Raw genomic sequence first — 18488 nt, 5'->3', positions numbered from 1 at the left:
AATAGATGTAAAGTGTTTTATTGTGTAAAAATAATTAAAACCCTGTAATCTGAAAAGTTTAACAACCTGCTTTAAACTTACTATTTTGTAGGTTAAAAGTGATCCATTTAAAAAAGATTCCACTAAAAAGGATGGAGAGGAGAAAAGTTCTAGCAAATCTGAAAAGAGGCAGTCTACAAGTGGAAAAACAGGAAAGTATGTAGTTCAGATGATATTAATATTTTTCAGTTACTGCCTATAAATGAACTTTAAAAAAATAATAAATTTTTTTTTAAAGGACCCAGGGGTCTAAGAAAGAGGAGAAAAAATCTGATAAATCTGGTGATAAAGAGAGCAAAGAAGGTGGCAAAAAACAGGATGTAAAGGATGAAAAAGCAGAAAACACTTCTGGTTCTGCTCTAGAAACCTCCAAGAAAGAGGATAAAAAGCGTGGTAGTTGTGTTTTGTAATTTTTAATTTTTTTTTTTTTTAATTTGTGATTTATGCATGTCTTTTAAAAAAAAAAAAAACAAAAAACTAAGCAATGACTAATTTCAGCTATTGCATAATTTTTCATGTAATTTAAATAACATTGTTTTTATATTTCCACACACATTAATCAAAAGAGAATTGATCTTTAAAAGTGGTAATGTAACTAGAAATCAGAATTTTAAGTTCTTGCACTACAGAATAAATTCACTATCTACATTGTTTAAATTTAAGAAAAATGCAACAAAAATGCATTATCCTAGGATCAGAGCATCCTGTCTTGAAATAAAGCCAAAATTTAAAAGCAAGACATTGCCTGTCTTGATGCTAATTCCAGGCTAGTGAATGTCATCATTTAGACTGAAACAACTATTACGCAGGTATATAAGTGCCTACCATGCCTTTCTCAGAAAAGGAAATATTTTGTATGTCATGTATGTGTGGCTTTATAGTGAAAAAAATAGTTATACTAGCACCTTGTGTTTTAACACTAGAATTACCAGAGTCGTAGATCCAGCCCACCTTAAAACCGTTCTCACCTCTCCGGCAGCGTCTTTTTTTTGTCTTCTAACTGTGCCGATTTTTAAGAGCAGCAAGCAGCCGGCTATTCCATCCCCCACCGTCGCAGAACGTTCAAGTTTTCCCAGCTCATGCCTCGTTTATCTGGGAGTGACTGAACTGCTGGAGTTTTAGAGTAGAAATAATAGATCGTTATTTGGAACACATGCATTTCATGTGTGTTCCGTTTCTACAGTAATCTGTGCAAACACATTGTTAAAACCAGAAACTTTTTCATATTTTAGTAATAAATGTTGCAAAATGTAGGCATAAACTATAGAATGTGTGAAGCCTGAAGTCCAAAGATCAAAAACGCTTTCACAAAAGGTTCAAGAACCATACAACACCTTCCGTGGTGTAACGTTAAGATTTGGTGACTCTGAGCGCAGCAACCCTACCGTGCCTCAGCAGGTTCGATTCCCAGCAAGGGAGAAAGTGTGTTTTCTTTTTAACCTCAAACGGACAAAATTTATAAATTGTTATGCACTGTAAATCGTTAAGTTTAAAATGTTGATTGCAGTTATTTCTGTTGATTAATTCATGCTTTTTACTTAGTCAGAACAGGAGCTTATTCAGCTCCTGATCTGACTCTAACAGTGGCAGTATAAATTCACACCTGATAAGATGCTGTACGTTTACAAAATAATAATGCAGAATAGCACGTCTTTATGTGAAAACAGCAGTGTCGGATGGGGAGTGTCTGATTTCATATAGCGCTGAAGTTACTGCTCTTTACTATGCTTTTCTCTGCATGTCCTGGAGTACAGAAGAAACAGCGGTAGTATGTATTGTGATACACTGCAGAGCTATAGCGCGTCTTTGTGTGAAAACAGCGGTGTCGGATGGGGAGGGGAAGGGTCCTGAACGTGACTGAGAGAATGAAGTTTAAAAAAAAATAAAAATAAAAAAAGACAAAGCTAACCTTTACAACTATCATAAATTACACCAGCTGTTTGACTGAAATCAAGCGCATGTTTTTATTCTAAAATAGTAAGAATAAGTGCAGTTCACTTCTCAAAAGGAAGTCGTTCAGGATTGCACTCGTAATCTTCTGATTCCCAGTCAGCAGCTGATACTGTTGCGCCACCGCGGCAGTCATAATGTGTCAATGTCGCATGCTAAGGCAACTTTTTTCCCTGCAGTTATATTTTTGAATAAAAGCGCATTTGTTCTGTTTGTACCTTTTGTGAAAGCGTTTTTTATATTTGGACTTCAGGCTTCATACATTATATAGTTTATGCCTACATTTTGTCATTTACTACTAGAATATGAAAAACATTTGTTTTAAAAATGTGTTTACACAGATTACTGTAGAAATGGAACACGCATGAAATGTGTGTGTTCCAAATAACGATCTATTTCCACTCTAAAACTCCACTTCAATCCCAGATAGTCAAGGCATGAGAAAGCTGGGAGAAGTTCGTGCACGTTTGAAGTCGGTGGGAGGATGGAATAGCCGGCTGCTTGCAGCTTGTCTTTATCTGCATATTTAGAAGACAAAAGACACTGGCAGTGAGCCACGAATGGATTTAAGGTGGAACGGATCTACGAGTTTTTTCGTAGGCTCTGGCAATTCTAGTGTTAAGGCCACATTTGTCAGACAAAAGTATGGAATTTTGGTTTTGTCTTTTTACCATTGAGAATTTTTCACTTAAATTTTTACCTCCGAGATGATGATTAAAGAACTGGCTTCTCATTTTTATAGCTTGTTTGTGTACAAAAAGACTTCAAAATGTGTGCATTTAACTTTCCATGCAAATGTCTATATGTATAAAACAAAAGTTGACCTGGGAACATGTACATACGCATAGGTCAGTGTTGCCATAAATTGCAATTTCAGAGAAACTGGGAAGTGTTGATTCCCTTAATTTGGGAAATGCAGCCAAACCAGGAAAATGACGACTAATGCATAATTGATATCACTGGGCCATTATGTGCATTCACATGACAAACGCTACACCTCAAAAGTGCTAAATGACTTAGACTATTTTAGTTGCTCTTCAGACAGGGCCAATGCTGTACATAAAGCACTTTTGTGTTTCACCAGTTTATATTGAATACCTGTGATCACGTCTCTGGGGAATGTCGGGCTATCCCAGCCCAGTTCATCTCCATCGTGCCTGCTGTCCTGGAAGCAGTTAACCATCCAGTGACACTACATCAAGTTTTCGATTGGTGTGGGTGTACATACATAAAATGTTTTGCTAACTTAAAGGCAGTTGGCAGGTGTGTCCAGTTCTAATGTATCGGAGCAATCGACTGCCTTCATGTTTCAATAAGGGCATCTAGTGAGAGTGAAGCCACTTTTGTTAACTGTGCAGTTTCATTCCATTAATGCACAAGTCATCTGTGATGCCAAGATGTGAGAAACGGGCATATAAAATTTTTTGGCATATACATTTTCCTGTGTGTGTGTGTGGTTTTGGCTTTTGCCTGGATGTTTTTTCCACACACATCCATGAAAGCCTAAATGAACTGCATATTTTTACAGGTGCTAAGAGCCCTATCAAAATGACAAGTAGTCAAAGTAAAGGAGACCCTGCTTTTAATAAAATGAAGCCAATGTTGAGAAAAGGGAGACTTGATAAGGTAAGTTGTTTGTTTATATATTTAACAATATTACATCATGGCTGCTTGAGTAATAAAGCTTAGATGTTCTAGAGTGCCAGTGGTTTTTTTTTTTTTTTTCCCGTTAGTAAACCTTTTCAAAGGTTTGCTGATGCACAATTTAGTGGTGACACATTTTAATTTTAGAAATTGATAAGTTGGTTTAGTTCTTAATGAAACATGGTCCTTCATTGCGGCTAACTTTTTAGCTTAGAAATTGAAGCGTATTTCGATATTTGCACTATAATCAAACAATGTGACAGAGCAGCCAAGAGGTAAATCTACTTAGTGCCCAGGTATTGCTCCTAGAAGTAGGCAGCATGTGGGTTCATTAGTACGTTGTTGCATTCCATAGGTAAACATTAGGATTTTTTTTTTTTTATAAAAACTCCCAACTATTTGTCTGCTGGGATGGATTGTATTATATAATATCTATATCTCTCACTTTCACTACACCTCAAATCACTTAGTTGGAATTTTAAATGCAAACCTTGGAGACCTTTGTTAATGTTGTCTTCCTCACAAGGGCTATTCCTTGAGGGAAATCTCGATCTAAAATTTTAAATTGAGTATACTTTGTATATATATGACTAAGCATTAGTGGTTAGCCCAGTTATCTACTATGGTCTGTTGGTCAGTTTGGTATGTTTTAAAATATTTTGCATGATCTAATTTGGTTTATCACTGTTTCCATTTGATTTTTAGATGTTTATTGACAGTGTATTTAATGTGTTTTTATAGCGGAGTGTTTCCTTGCACTTTTTTTAGGTTTTCTCCTATGCTATGGCTCGGCGTCCCAGAGGATTTCTTCCACCTGAGGAGGTTGGTTGGATATTCTTTCTCTTACAGGACCTTAGGCTTTGACAGACATCCTAAATTGAAACCTGCTGTTCATAGCTTTAACCACCCCATACTATTATTAAACATTAGTTTTTTTTCACCTTTCATTTTTTTATATAGGTTACTTTGAAGAATAATGCAAGTTGCATAACAATTACTAAAATGTTAACATAAATAGAACTTAGCTTTTGTAATTGAATCGTTAGAAAGTTTACCAGGGCTGGCATCAGAAATCTAAAACCGTTAACCAAATAATTATTAAAATATGATTAATTTATTTTCTTATGAGAGAAACAAGGTTTAATTTTTATGTAAGCCCTTTTCTGGTTTAAATGAAGCACATTTTCAATTTTCCTTCAAAACGTTTTCCAGATTAACGCCCTAAGAAGCAAAGGTAAATTCTTCCCAAACAAGGATAACTTTAGGCCTGGAAGAAGAGACATTGTATCATTTGAAAAAATGAAGGAACAAAGAATGCGAGAGAGACTAATTCGCCTGGAAAGAATTCGTCGGGCCATGGAATTGCGACGGTAAACAAAAAACAAAAATTGGGCTGAATAACCTCTAAAAGCATATTTAATGTTTTTGATACATTGGGAGTTGTCTGGTACAAGTGTTTTCTTTATAGGTTTGGCCTTCATAGGCAACTGTTTATTTGCCACCACAATCCTCCGCTGTTGAACAAAGGACCCCTGAATCAGCAGTTTTTTGCCACCGGTAACTCTAGCAGTGCTACATTACTTCAATCTTGGTTATCCCTATAAATATTCGTGAAACATTGAGAACGTAGGGCTGCAGTTGTGCATGTATAGTGTTATCTTTGTTCACAAATGAGATTTATTTTCCTGGGGAATACATTAATATAATCTGCATACTGATGAGATCTGTTGAAGCTGTTAGGGCAAATTTAGCTGCATTGCACAAATATGGTTGGTTTGTCTTTGAGAACAAAGAATGACAGAAGCCTATAGAATATAAAGAAGGAACCTATAGAACTGTTTAAATATACAAGTGGTCATGATCCACATCTGCTTTTAATAAGTAAACTGCAAATGTTTTAAATGAGATGACTTCACAGGAATTTTATTTAATTGTAGAGGAAGGAAGGGAATTGTCTCTTTATTTTTATATCCGTTACATTAGTCAGCTTGGCCCTGACAGTTAGAAAAAGCATTTTGATTAGGTGCTTCAAAAACAAACCTTAATCCCATCTGTGGAATTCTTTCTCCTTGTATGTTATCGAATTGTCCAATAAGAAATGTCCAACCACACTTTTTGTATTGTTAAACTGGTATAGTTCAAGTACTGATCCCCATCCGTGTATAATCCTGTTGTAGGGTCTGGGTTAACCAAGTGTTTTTTTCCCCAGGAAATGTTGAATAGAACTAGCCTTGACAGCCAGTATGGAAGTAGCATTAAGACTAATATAAATTACACATTAATCATTTAACTGGATTAAGTTTACCAATGTCACACCAAATTGGAGCAATTATTGAAGAGAATATATTGAGTGAACTGATGGGTCACACTTAAATGTACAGATTTATGTTTTTGTCTCTCTCATACACTGTAGTGGTCCCAAGTGCTAAAACATGGCAGTCTCAAGTATTCTGCCAGAGCACTAATTGTTTTCTGTATCACTGCTGGCTTAGTGAGAAACCTTTTTAGAGACCGTTTTTAATGTCACAGATCATTTATCAGGATTTGAGGATACGTTCCTCCAGGTTTTAGTCCTGGTTCCTAAAACAGATTTCCCATCCCCCTTAAATATACTTTCCACAAACAGATTGACCCTGCCCCTTTGCCACCAACCATCTTGGTCTTTCCTGTATTTACTGACTGGCTTTTTTTTTTTTTGTGTGTGTGTAATGTTACTGAACCCTTTTATGTACAGTATATTCATTGATAAAATATTTTAAGTATTTAAAATTGCATACTACCATTTTGCCCATTTACCTGCAGATTTTTGAAGTTTTGTTTAAATGGATGCCTCAGTTAAACTAAACTTTGCACTGTGCTTGAGGAGTAAGTTTTAGGCCTTTATTTTTCTTTCCAGTCGACGTGAAATAGCAGAAAGAGAACGCAGAGAAAGGGAGAAGATCCGCCTTCTCCGGGAAAGGGAAGAAAGGGAACGACTGCAGCGAGAACGGGAGAGGCTGGAGATTGAAAGACAGAAGTTGGAAAGGGAGCGACTCGAGCGTGAGAGGCTGGAACGTGAAAGGATACGAATTGAACAGGTATCGTGTATAATTAGACTGAGTGCTAGAGTTCTTACCTCCGAAGCAACAATGTACTAGACAGTCTTTCATCCGATCTTAGGAGCGTCGTAAAGAAGCAGAGCGTATAGCTCGAGAGCGTGAAGAATTGAGACGTCAACAAGAACAACTTCGTTATGAACAGGAGAAGAGAAGTTCTCTGAAAAGAACTCGTGATGTAGACCACAGGTGTGTTGACTCAAGTGTGGAAATTTGTTTAATCTGTGGTACAGGATTATGATTCAAATCAATTCAGGTGCAGTGTCCTTCTATGATATTGTTAAATTCTGTAATTTTACAATAGTCATAGAACATGCTGATTGGCAGTCTTGCATTCTGTCTTATCCTTCTGAGCCATTTATTAGTTTAGCTGTCATCTGTGTCCACTTGACACAGTTACACTCTCAGTATTACAAGAAATAGTTCATGGTTTAAGTTAAATCTTGAAAGTGTGTTTCTTTTGGAGGCTGTCAATGTGTTTTGAAAGCAACCCCACCCCCCCCAGCCAAAGAAATGAGTGTGTGTTTTGAATTTTTAGGAGGGATGACTCTTACTGGAATGGAAACAAAAAAATTCAAACTGACACAGATTCCCGTTTGGGTCATGGTTCTGATTTTAATCGACAGCAAAACCGGTTCAATGATTTCAATCACAGAGAGAGAAGCAGATATCCTGAGAACTCCTCAGTGCAGCCATCTACTTTTGAGAGGTAGGTTCAGTGTTTAATGTTAACCTGTGTGCCTTTTAAACGTGTGTTTTTTTTTTTGGTTTTTTTTTTATTTGGCCAAGCAAAAACTTTTTTTTATCCAAGGCAACTTGCTTAATCAAGTAAATATAATCTGAGCTGTAAAGTGCTACAGAACAGGGTAACAAACCGGATTATTGCAAGCGAAGATAATACAAGCTAGTTACAGTTTGTAACTAGTATCAATTAGGCAGAAAATCGCCAGAAAGTGTTCAAATGCTTCTTAAATGCATTGAGGGAGTCAGACGTTTGAATGGAGGTGAGCAGCTCATTCCACCAGCCAACTACACATGAGTCGTGAATGAAATATGGCATCAGCAGTCATATGTGATAGAGAAATATCATAGGACCTCATGAGTGTCTCCATGTATATATTTGTAGTTGACCTGTTCACTATTCTGTAAGCATGGATTTGAACTTAATACATTCCTTTACAGGGAGCCAGTGTAGCCAAGACTTGACATGCAATTAATAGGTCTTTTTAAAATAAATTTATTAACTGGCAGTGGAACAAATGTAAAATGAGCCAAGATGGGGACCTCCAAATCTAACCAATTTCTTAATTAGAATTCAGTTCATGCTAGTGAAACCAGTTTAATTCTATAGTTTGATGGTGCTTGTGTTCTGTCACACCAGACATATTTTAAAAACTTTTTTGAGGGTACAATCAAAGTGTGTTGGAAACAAAATAGATATTTCTCGGGCTTTCACCTAATGGATATACAGGGGCAAATCATGACAAGCTAGCTTGTCATATTGCTTCACTTTGCACATCCTTTTTTTGTTTTATTGCTACTTAAGTAAAAAAAAAAACAATTGAGTTAATTCTTAAGTCAATTAAAATTAAATTGTGTTCAGTATTAATAGTAATTGGCTAGTAATTAAAATATCCAAACAAAAACCTATGTCCACTGTGGCCTTCCAGAGTCTTGTTTGACACCCCTGCTTTAAGTGGCCCTATCCACTTGGTGGAGCAATGTACGATTGGTGTGAGAATTTTAATTTTCCCCTTCAGTATTGCTAATTGACAATGTTGGCATGAGACATCAACATTTTTCTTTTAATTTAAAATTTGATCACTGGGTATCTTAATAGCCATGCACTTCAAAGGTATGAAAGTACTTCATTTTTATATACAAAACTACAGTTATGGCTATAAGAAGAAATCACCCTTGTCAGTTTGACTATTTTTATGAGGTTAAATATTTTGCTTTATTATGCTAAGTTATTTGTCAACTAAATAAAGTAGTAAAACTTGCATAGTCACTTGCATGTAGGCATGGACTTTAATTATTTTGACTCCATGTGATGCTTGATATTTGTCTGTTCTCAAAACATCTTAATGTATATACATGCCTATATTACTGATCTTCAATCTTTCAGTCTAAATCCTGGTATTTTTTTTTCCCCATATGAAATTTCAGCAAAAGAAACAGCTTGGATGGGAGGGCATGTTTTCTCTGGAGAAAACCAAAGCATTTGCAAAAACCCTGTATGTTCTAAACACTTCCTCTTTTGCTGTGTTTTTTTTTTTATAAAAATGCTTTGCTAGAGGTCCATTTGAGGCTAGATTTCAGTAAAGAATCAATGTTTGTAATCTGTTACTTTGAAATAGTTTAAAACAATACCCTACATGGTTGTTTGGAATTTCTCATTTTAAACCTTCTGCGAATGGCTGTGTTATGACCACCAGTTAAAATATTCATTCATGTTGAGCAATGTTGAAATTGCATAAAGTAGCACTCCGTGCACCTATTTTACTGATCACCATTTTTTTCCTTTATGAAAAGGAGTAACTTTGACCCCTTGTATCTCGTTGGGAGGTGAACTCCTTAGGTCCGTTGATGCGCCATGCACAACTTGCAGTTTCTTCAGATTGCTTCTGGTGAAGACACGGCTTATCATAAGTGTAATCTTTTTTGCACAAAAAATGGTCTGAAAGTGACTCTTAAAGTTTTTAGGTTTAGAGGGCCACAAATAGGGGGAATCCCCAAAAAGCGTAACATCTTGCATAACTGGACACCAAGAAGTGTCTAAATGATACATTTGCTGGGGTTTTCCTCATACAGCTGAGTTGGGATGTGCCGGAGAAAAAAAAATGAAGTGATTTCAAGCAGTCCTAAGTATTTGTTACTAACGCACAAATTTAGACCATGCATATGGAGAATGGACAACTAGTTGTGCTCATTGAACAATCATTCAATGGTCACTGAGCCCTTGTGTTGGTTCTGTTCCGTTTTAAAATAAATAAAATAAATGCATAAAGCTGGCAAAAATCTGGCACACCCACCGCATTGAACCCCCCATGTCAGAAGTTGCAAGATTGCTACTTTACGGTTTGTATGTCTGATAAAAACTTGTGTTTTCGTAGCCAATCTGTATACATTCAGGATACAAGTGCTTAATATAAACCTGATACTTGCATCATTGATCATTTGAAGCATGTGACTAAACATATCGTATGTCGCAGATTATGGATATTGTCAATTGAAACAACAACAACATTTATTTATATAGCACATTTTCATACAAAAAGTAGCTCAAAGTGCTTTACATAATGAAGAGAAGAAAAAATAAAAGACAAATAAGAAATTAAAATAAGACAACATTAGTTAACATAGAAAGGAGTAAGGTCCGATGGCCAGGGTGGACAGAAAAAACAAAAAAAAAAAAAAAACTCCAGAAGGCTGGAGAGAAAACTAAAATCTGTAGGGGTTCCAGGCCACGAGACCGCCCAGTCCCCTCTGGGCATTCTACCTAACATAAATGAAATAGTCCTCTTTGTAGTTCGGGTTTTTCACGGAGTCGCTTGATGCTGATGGTCATACAGACTTCTGGCTTTTAAATCCATCCATCATTGTTGGAACATCATGGTGCTTTGGGTAGATGGTGGTGGCGCACGCACCCACCAACAGGACACCGGAAAAGGGAAACAGAAGAGAGAGTAGGGGTTAGTACAGATTTTGAATGAATAGTTATTGTAATGAATTGGATATACAGAGTATCAGGATTAAATTACAGTGAAGTTATGAGAAGGCCATGTTAAAATAATGTGTGTTCAGCAGTTTTTTAAAGTGCTCCACTGTATTAGCCTGGCAAATTCCTACTGGCAGGCTATTCCAGATTTTAGGTGCATAACGGCAGAAGGCCGCCTCACCACTTTAAGTTTTGCTCTTGGAATTCTAAGGAGACACTCAGTTGAGGATCTGAGGTTACGATTTGGAATATAAGGTGTCAGACATTCTGATATATAAGCCGGGGCGAGATTATTTAAAGCTTTATAAACCATAAGCAGAATTTTAAAGTCAATTCTGATGACACAGGTAACCAGTGCAATGACATCAAAACTGGAGAAATGTGTTCGGATTTTCTTTTCTGGTAAGGATTCTAGCAGCTGCATTCTGCACTAGTTGCAAACGATTGATGTCTTTTTTGGGTAGTCCTGAGAGGAGTGCGTTACAGTAATCTAGCCGACTGAAAACAAATGCATGAACTAATTTCTCTGCATCTTTCGATGATATGAGGTCTAACTTTTGCTATGTTTCTTAGGTGAAAAAATGCTGTCCTAGTGATCTGATTAATATACGATTTAAAATTCAGATTACAATCAACGGTTACCCCTAAGCTTTTTACCTCCGATTTGACTTTTAATCCTAATGCATCCAGTTTATTTCTAATAGCCTCATTGTATCCATTATTGCCAATCACTAAGATTTCGTTTTTTTCTTTATTTAATTTGAGAAAGTTACTATTCATCCATTCTGAGATACAGGTTAGACATTGTGTTAGTGAATCAAGAGATTTGGGGTCATCAGGTGCTATTGATAAATACAGCTGTGTGTCATCAGCATAGCTGTGGTAGCTCACGTTGTGCCCTGAGATAATCTGACCTAATGGAAGCATGTAGATAGAGAAGAGCAGCGGACGCAGGATAGAGCCTTGTGGAACACCATATAGAATATCACGTGTCTTTGAGTTATAATTACCACAACTAACAAAGAATTTTCTCCCTGCCAGGTAGGATTCAAACCAATTTAAGACACTGCCAGAGAGGCCCACCCATTGACCTAAGGCAATTCTTAAGAATATTATGATCAATGGTGTCAAATGCGGCACTCAGATCTAAGAGGATGAGAACAGACAAAGCTCCCTATCCACTTTTTAGCATGTTGTAGTTGAGGTGCTGTTGGAAACTAATTTCAGCCAAACATCCTCAACACCCTTGAATATCCCGGAGTTCTTTTTGCATTCTAAATGGGTTGGCTAAATGTTAATGAGAATGAAGGCATGACTCAATCCATTGGGAGAATTCATTTAAGTTTAACTTACTTTAAATATTACCCTAAGTACTGTGAAATGCATTTGTTACAGGCGGGATCGTTTTGAAAATGAGGCGGATTCAAAGAAGACTCGGCCAGCGCGAAGAGAAGGTTCTGGATTTGAAAGATACCCAAAAAATTACGACAATACCAGGAGAGCTGAGCAGCCACACACAGAGCTGAGAGATAATGAACGCAGAGAGATGAGAGACCGGGATGAAAGGAGAGCAGTACCCATACCAGAGAGACCATCGGGCAACCGAGGTCATCCTACAGAAAGGGGGCGTGTGGATGAGATGCCTCATAGTAGACCCAGTAGAGATTCTGGTCCAGGAGGCTGGAAAAATGAAACTGGAATTGGCAGTGACAAAGACCTTAGGTAAGTTGGTGGTGGTTTTTTTTTTTTTTTTTCCTCCATGATTACATTTAAGCCCAAAAATGATACGGTCATTACAATATATAACTTGTTTATGCGTTTTTAGAGGTGCTGTTCGGATGCGCCCAGAAAGGTCAGGAAGAGATGGTCCTGGATCTAGTATAAGAACAGTGCCTCCATCTAGCCGGGGAAGGTCCAGCTATGGTAGCCGTGAAGATGGAAGAGCCATGATGATGGAGAGAGTAAACAGTGGAGCTTCGTCTTTTAGGCACCCTCATCAAAAGGTAAATGGGCTGATTTGCTTTTACGGTTTACCTCAATACATTTTTTTTTTTTTTTAACATCTGCATAATCAAATTTCAAAAGTGAAATAATGAAATGGCTTTCTAAAAACGTAGTGGCAAATTGACAGAATGTAGAGTTTTACCCTTTAAATGAGTAGAGCTGTGGCATGGGATGTATACAACCCTAACTTTAACAGCTTCTTCCCAAATCTTTTTTGCTTTGTATTCATTAGTAAGGTTTATTTTTGAGATGTTGAAGCCCAATTACTGAAATATTATGCTAGTTTGTGCAGAGAAGGATTGATTTTTTTTTTTTTTTAATTCAAACTGCAAATGGATTTTATAAAGGAAGTTTTTGTTCTTTACAAACCCCTTAAAATATCTGCACAGAGCTCGGAAACCTGAAAATGGTGTGGGGCTAGTGTTGGTTCAGTACCAATATTTGGACTTTGGTACTGATGTCAGCTGCACCGTTACCAGAATGATACCAAAGCAAATATTAGATAATTCCCTACCAGTCCACACATGTGCCACTCTGCTCTGCTGCTTTCCGCGTGTCAGCATGAGGAACGAGGGGCAGAGGGTGTTAATCAGTGTGTTAATATAAACCTAAAATACTTTAAAGAATGGGGGTGTGGGAGTCCCCCTCAATGTAATATTCTGCATCAGAAATCAGAGTTGTGGGGGTGTAAAGGGGGAGGGGGGTAGAGAATGTCCATCCCTTAGAGTTCTGATTACACTGATAAACGACATGGTGCCTGTAAGTAACCATTTACTTCTGGTACTGCACTTGACTTTTAATGCTGATATACAGTTAGGTCCATAAATATTTGGACATTGACATTTTTTCTAATTTTGGTTCTGTACATTACCACAATGAATTTTAAATGAAACAACTCAGATGCAGTTGAAGTGCAGACTTTCAGCTTTAATTCAGTGGGGTGAACAAAACGATTGTATAAAAATGTGAGGCAACTAAAGCATTTTTAACACAATCCCTTCATTTCAGGGGCTCAAAAGTAATTGGACAAATTAAATAACTGAAAATCAAATGTTCATTTCTAATACTTGGTTGAAAACTCTTTGCTGGCAATGACAGCCTGAAGTCTTGAACTCATGGACATCACCAGATGCTGGGTTTCCTCCTTTTTAATGCTCTGCCAGGCCTTTACTGCAGCGGCTTTCAGTGTTTGTTTGTGGGCCTTTCTGTCTGAAGTTTAGTCTTCAACAAGTGAAATGCCTGCTCAATTGGGTTAAGATCAGGTGACTGACTTGGCCATTCAAGAATTTTCCACTTCTTTGTGGAATCTTTCTTTAATAAACTCCTGGGTTGCTTTGGCTGTATGTTTTGGGTCATTGTCCATCTGTATCATGAAACGCCGCCCAATCAATTTGACTGCATTTAGCTGGATTTGAACAGACAGTATGTCTCTGAACACCTCAGAATTCATTCGGCTGCTTCTGTCCTGTGTCACATCATCAATAAACATTGTCCCAGTGCCACTGGCAGCCATGCACGCCCAAGCCATCACACTGCTTCCACCGTGTTTTACAGATGATGTGGTATGCTTTGGATAATGAGCTGTTCCACGCCTTCTCCATACTTTTTTCTTGCCATCATTCTGGTAGAGGTTGATCTTGGTTTCATCTGTCCAAAGAATGTTTTTCCAGAACTGTGCTGGCTTTTTTAGATGTTCTTTAGCAAAGTCTAATCTAGCCTTTCTATTGTTGAGGCTTATGAGTGGCTTGCACCTTGCAGTGCACCCTCTGTATTTACTTTCATGCAGTCTTCTCTTTATGGTAGACTTGGATATCGATACGCCGACCCCCTGGAGAGTGTTGTTCACTTGCTTGGCCGTTGTGAAGGGGTTTCTCTTCACCATGGAAATGATTCTGCGATCATCCACCACTGTTGTCTTCCATGGACGTCCAGGTCTTTTTGCGTTGCTGAGTTCACCAGTGCTTGCTTTCTTTCTTGGGATGTACCAAACTGTAGATTTTGCCACTCGTAATGTAGCAATTTCTCGGATGGTTTTTTCTGTTTTTGCAGCATAAGGATGGCTTCTTTCACCTGCATGGAGAGCTCCTTTGACCACATGTTGTCTGTTCACAGAAAAATCTTCCACATGCAAGCACCACACCTCAAATCAACTCCAGGCCTTTTATCTGCGTAATTGATAATGACATAACGACAGACTTGACCACACCTGCCCATGAAATAGTCTTTGAGTCAATTGTCCAATTATTTTTGAGCCTCTGAAATGAAGGGATTGTGTTCAATAAATGCTTTAGTTGCCTCACATTTTTATGCAATTGTTTTGTTCACCCCACTGAATTAAAGCTGAAAGTCTGCACTTCAACTGCATCTGAGTTGTTTCATTTAAAATGTATTGTGGTAAAGTACAGAACCAAAATTAGAAACGTTGTCTGTCCAGATATTTATGGACCTAACTGTGGTATTGTTTTTTGGTACCTTTTTCAGTGAACCACATAGAATATCATATATAATATCCTCTTTAGTAAAACCCCTGTGTGCGTCTTCTGGTGAAGTGCGCATGTGCGGGGCACGGTGCGATGCTTCAGTACAGATGCTTCAAAGGCCACCTGATGCGTGTCACAAGACAGAGTGCGGGACCTATAAAATATCGTGCGGTCGATCCAGTCGGATTTCGGTAAATGAGGTAAAACATAAAACACGAAAAATCCAATCGGGTACTGAGACGCGGAGACCAGCTTCCCCAAAGAGGAGATTAGTGTTTGTTTGTGCAAGTGTTCACTCTGAGGATGTCAGATTTGCGTTTAAGAAGCTTGGCCCGGTAAAGTGTAAAGTGTCAGTCGTTGAAGGGGTTTTCCTAAATATACGAATTTTCATGATATTACAATACGATGACTTTTAAAAGTGGATTTTTCGCGCACATTACATCATTTGCTGGGAGAATCTGCTGATTGCCCACTGTTGTGACAGAAAATTAAATGCATATTACAGACAGCAAAGCCAGTATTACTGTCAGTGAAAATTACAGGCATTTTACGGAAAAAATCTAATGAGGTAAAAGGTCTCTTGCCACTTTATAAACATTAGTAGGAACAGTCTATATTATTGATTACTGTTCTAGCGCCCGTTATTGTAACGGGCTTAATGTCTAGTATAATGGAGAGAGAGAGAGAGAGAGAGACCTCCACAATTATTGGCGCCCCTGTTTAAGATGTGTTCTTAGGCTTCTAATGAATTTTTTTTTTCCCAAAAAATATATAGGCTCACAACACAAAAAAGAAAAATCCAGTTTTTAATTGAAGTTCATTACTTCATTGGTGGAAAAAAATCTGACATTAAGAAATGAATTTACATGAAACCATGTATGACACAATTATTGGCACCCCTAATAAATCCTATAAAATAAATGTAATTGAAGCATTTTTGTAATTTCTATTTTAGTTTTTAAAGTTGTAAAATCAGAGTAAATTGGAACTTTTAATTAGTAATTAATGACTTCCTGTGTCCCTGGGGTATAAATATGATGCGACAGAGTCCTGTTGCTCTTAGCTACTCGTCAACATGGGAAAGACAAGAGAACGTGGTGTTCAAGTAAGGCAGATGTGAATGGCTACAAGAAAACGGCTACTCGCCTAAAGCTGCCCGTATTTACAGTCGGAGGAATGAAGTGTAAAACGACAGGAACAGTGACAAACAAGGCTGGATGAGGACCACCACGCAGAGCGAGGAGGATGGTAAGAGAAGTAAAACATTCTCCAAAGCTCACTGTTAGAGAGCTGCACCAAAGAGTGGTATCTTGGGGGTCCCAAAGTCTCCATGACAACCACAAGATGCGATCTCCATGCCAACAAGCTGTTTGGGAGACATGTAAGGAAAAAGCCTTTTCTCGCCTACAATCAAACGTAAACTGGAGTTTGCTAAGCGGTACTGGAGCTTCAACTGGGACCGTGTACTTTGGTCAGATGAGACTAAAATTGAGCTTTTTGGCAACAAACATTCTAAGTGGGTCTAGCGTGAATCCAAGAATGAGTATGTGGAAAAGTACCTCATGCCCACTGTAAAGTATGGTGAAGGGTCTGTGGTGCTGTGGGGCTGTTTCTCTTCCAAAGACCCTGGGAACCTTGTTAGGGTGTATGGCATCATGAACTCCTTGAGATATCAGGACATTTTAAATCAAAGTCTGGTGGCTTCTGCCAGAAAGCTGAAGAGGGTCGTCATTGGGTCTTCCAGCAGGAGAACAACCCTAAACATCTGGCAAAATCTACACAAAAATGGCTCAGCAGACACAAAATCCAGCTTATCCCATGGCCATCTCAGTCCCCCGACCTCAACCCCATTGAAAACCTGAGGGGTGAGCTGAAGAGGAGAGTGCATAAGAGAGGACCCAGGACTCGAGAAAGATTGTGCAAAGAGGAATGGTCAAAAATCCCTGTCTCTGTATTCTCCAACCTTGTGAAATGTTACAGGAGAAGATTAAGTGCTGTCTTGTTGGCAAAAAGGGGGTTGTACAAAATAAACAGCAGGGCTGCCAATAATTGTGGAGGGGCATTTTGAATGTTGTAAGGATACAGGTATTTGGGATGAAGTCCTAATATGACCACCTTAAACCATGGGGTAACGAGGGCCAGAGCCTGTCCTGGCGGCACTGACCACAGGTGGAAATACGTCCCGAGTGCCAGTCCATTGCAAGTCGTTCTCGTTCACTGCCACGTGTGTACTTAATAATAATAATAATAATTACATTTTATTTATATAGCGCCTTTCCCATGCTCAAGGCACTTACAGAATATAATAAAGAACGGCAGTGTATACAGTATATAGCATTGTACAAACCAGATAAATATATAAAGAAGATTAAGACAGTGAATTCTGAAAAAAAAGAAACAGACAACACAATTGACGGTCTCGCGCACACACACACACACACACACACACAGGGCACATGAGCATCTTGACAGAGAAGTAAACTGAGAGAAGGGTAATAAAGTCAAATAGAGATAAGAGCCTTCCTGAACAGATGAGTTTTGAGTTGTTTTTTAAAAGAATTCATGGAGTCAGCTGACCTGATTAATTTCGGTAGATCATTCCAGAGTCTGGGCGCTATACAGCTGAAGGCCCTGTCACCCATGGAGTGTAGATTAGTGAGGGGTACAACAAGATTGCCAGAATCAGAGGACCTTAGTGGGTGGACGGGCACATAGTGATGGAGAAGGTCACTGATGTAGTTTGACGTGAGGTTATTTAAGGCTTTGTAAGTTATAAGTAGGATTTTATGTTCTTACACAGTCATGTTTGAGGAAGACCCTTCCAATCTCCCCCCACAGGATTAAAACCTAGGATTATTGGCTTTATGAGGAAGTTGCCACCATAGTGTGGATTTAATGAACGGGTTTAATGTTTCTGCTTATGAAGAGTCACTTGATAATTGATGGGATGACTGCCTGCACTGATGCTGTCTGTTAAAAATACAGTGGTGTTTGAATTGTCACTAATGAGTTTACTTCCCATCTCTCTCTCATGCTTCTTGATGGACTCCACTATTTGTTTAATAAAGAATTTTACTGAAGGTAGGCAAGTTATAGTTGAACGCCACAGTCGTGATCAAGCTCCAAGGAAGGATTGGCACGGGCCGTCGTCTCAAGGGAGCAGCTATCATGACTCGAGGAGGATCAGTGATGGTCGAGGCAACATGATGTCCCAGCAGCATTCAAGGTACTAGAGCTACGAAGAGTGGGATTTCAAACATTTGGACTTGTATACTTGGCACAGGTGTGTGTTTTGTTTCGATGTAAAAAAGTTTTTTTTTTTTTTTGTTTTTTTTTAATACAAAAATTTTCAGCATTTTTCCCAAGATGCCAGTTACTTGGAATTGGTATCGGCAGTAAATTATACTTTTTTTTTTTTTTTTTTTTTTCCCTCCCAATCATTTGAAGCTCGGATAAGTTAAGAGTTGTTTTTTAAATACTTGAGCATTGTTTTTGCTCCAGTTCTTCTTTAAAGGACTCGGGTCCACAGTAGACATGTTTTCTATTGTATATGAA

General features: G+C 38.1%; 1 protein-coding gene across 1 annotated transcript in view; it reads left to right on the top strand.

Moving 5' to 3' along the window:
- Positions 1–18267, top strand: part of sltm (SAFB-like, transcription modulator) — a 49524-nt gene extending 31257 nt beyond the window's left edge. Inside the window, 11 exon segments of the mRNA XM_051920276.1 lie at positions 92–195; positions 278–435; positions 3518–3615; positions 4402–4455; positions 4846–5003; positions 6530–6710; positions 6793–6917; positions 7267–7437; positions 11845–12171; positions 12275–12452; positions 18002–18267. Of these exon segments, the coding sequence (XP_051776236.1) occupies positions 92–195; positions 278–435; positions 3518–3615; positions 4402–4455; positions 4846–5003; positions 6530–6710; positions 6793–6917; positions 7267–7437; positions 11845–12171; positions 12275–12452; positions 18002–18166 (1719 nt within the window). The 3' untranslated portion in view covers positions 18167–18267.
- The last annotated feature ends 221 nt before the right edge of the window (positions 18268–18488 follow it).

Source organism: Erpetoichthys calabaricus, chromosome 17, assembly GCF_900747795.2.
Source record: "Erpetoichthys calabaricus chromosome 17, fErpCal1.3, whole genome shotgun sequence".
Classification (NCBI taxonomy): domain Eukaryota; kingdom Metazoa; phylum Chordata; class Cladistia; order Polypteriformes; family Polypteridae; genus Erpetoichthys; species Erpetoichthys calabaricus.
Note: the sequence above shows the minus strand (reverse complement) of the source record. Positions and strands in the feature narration are given on the sequence as shown.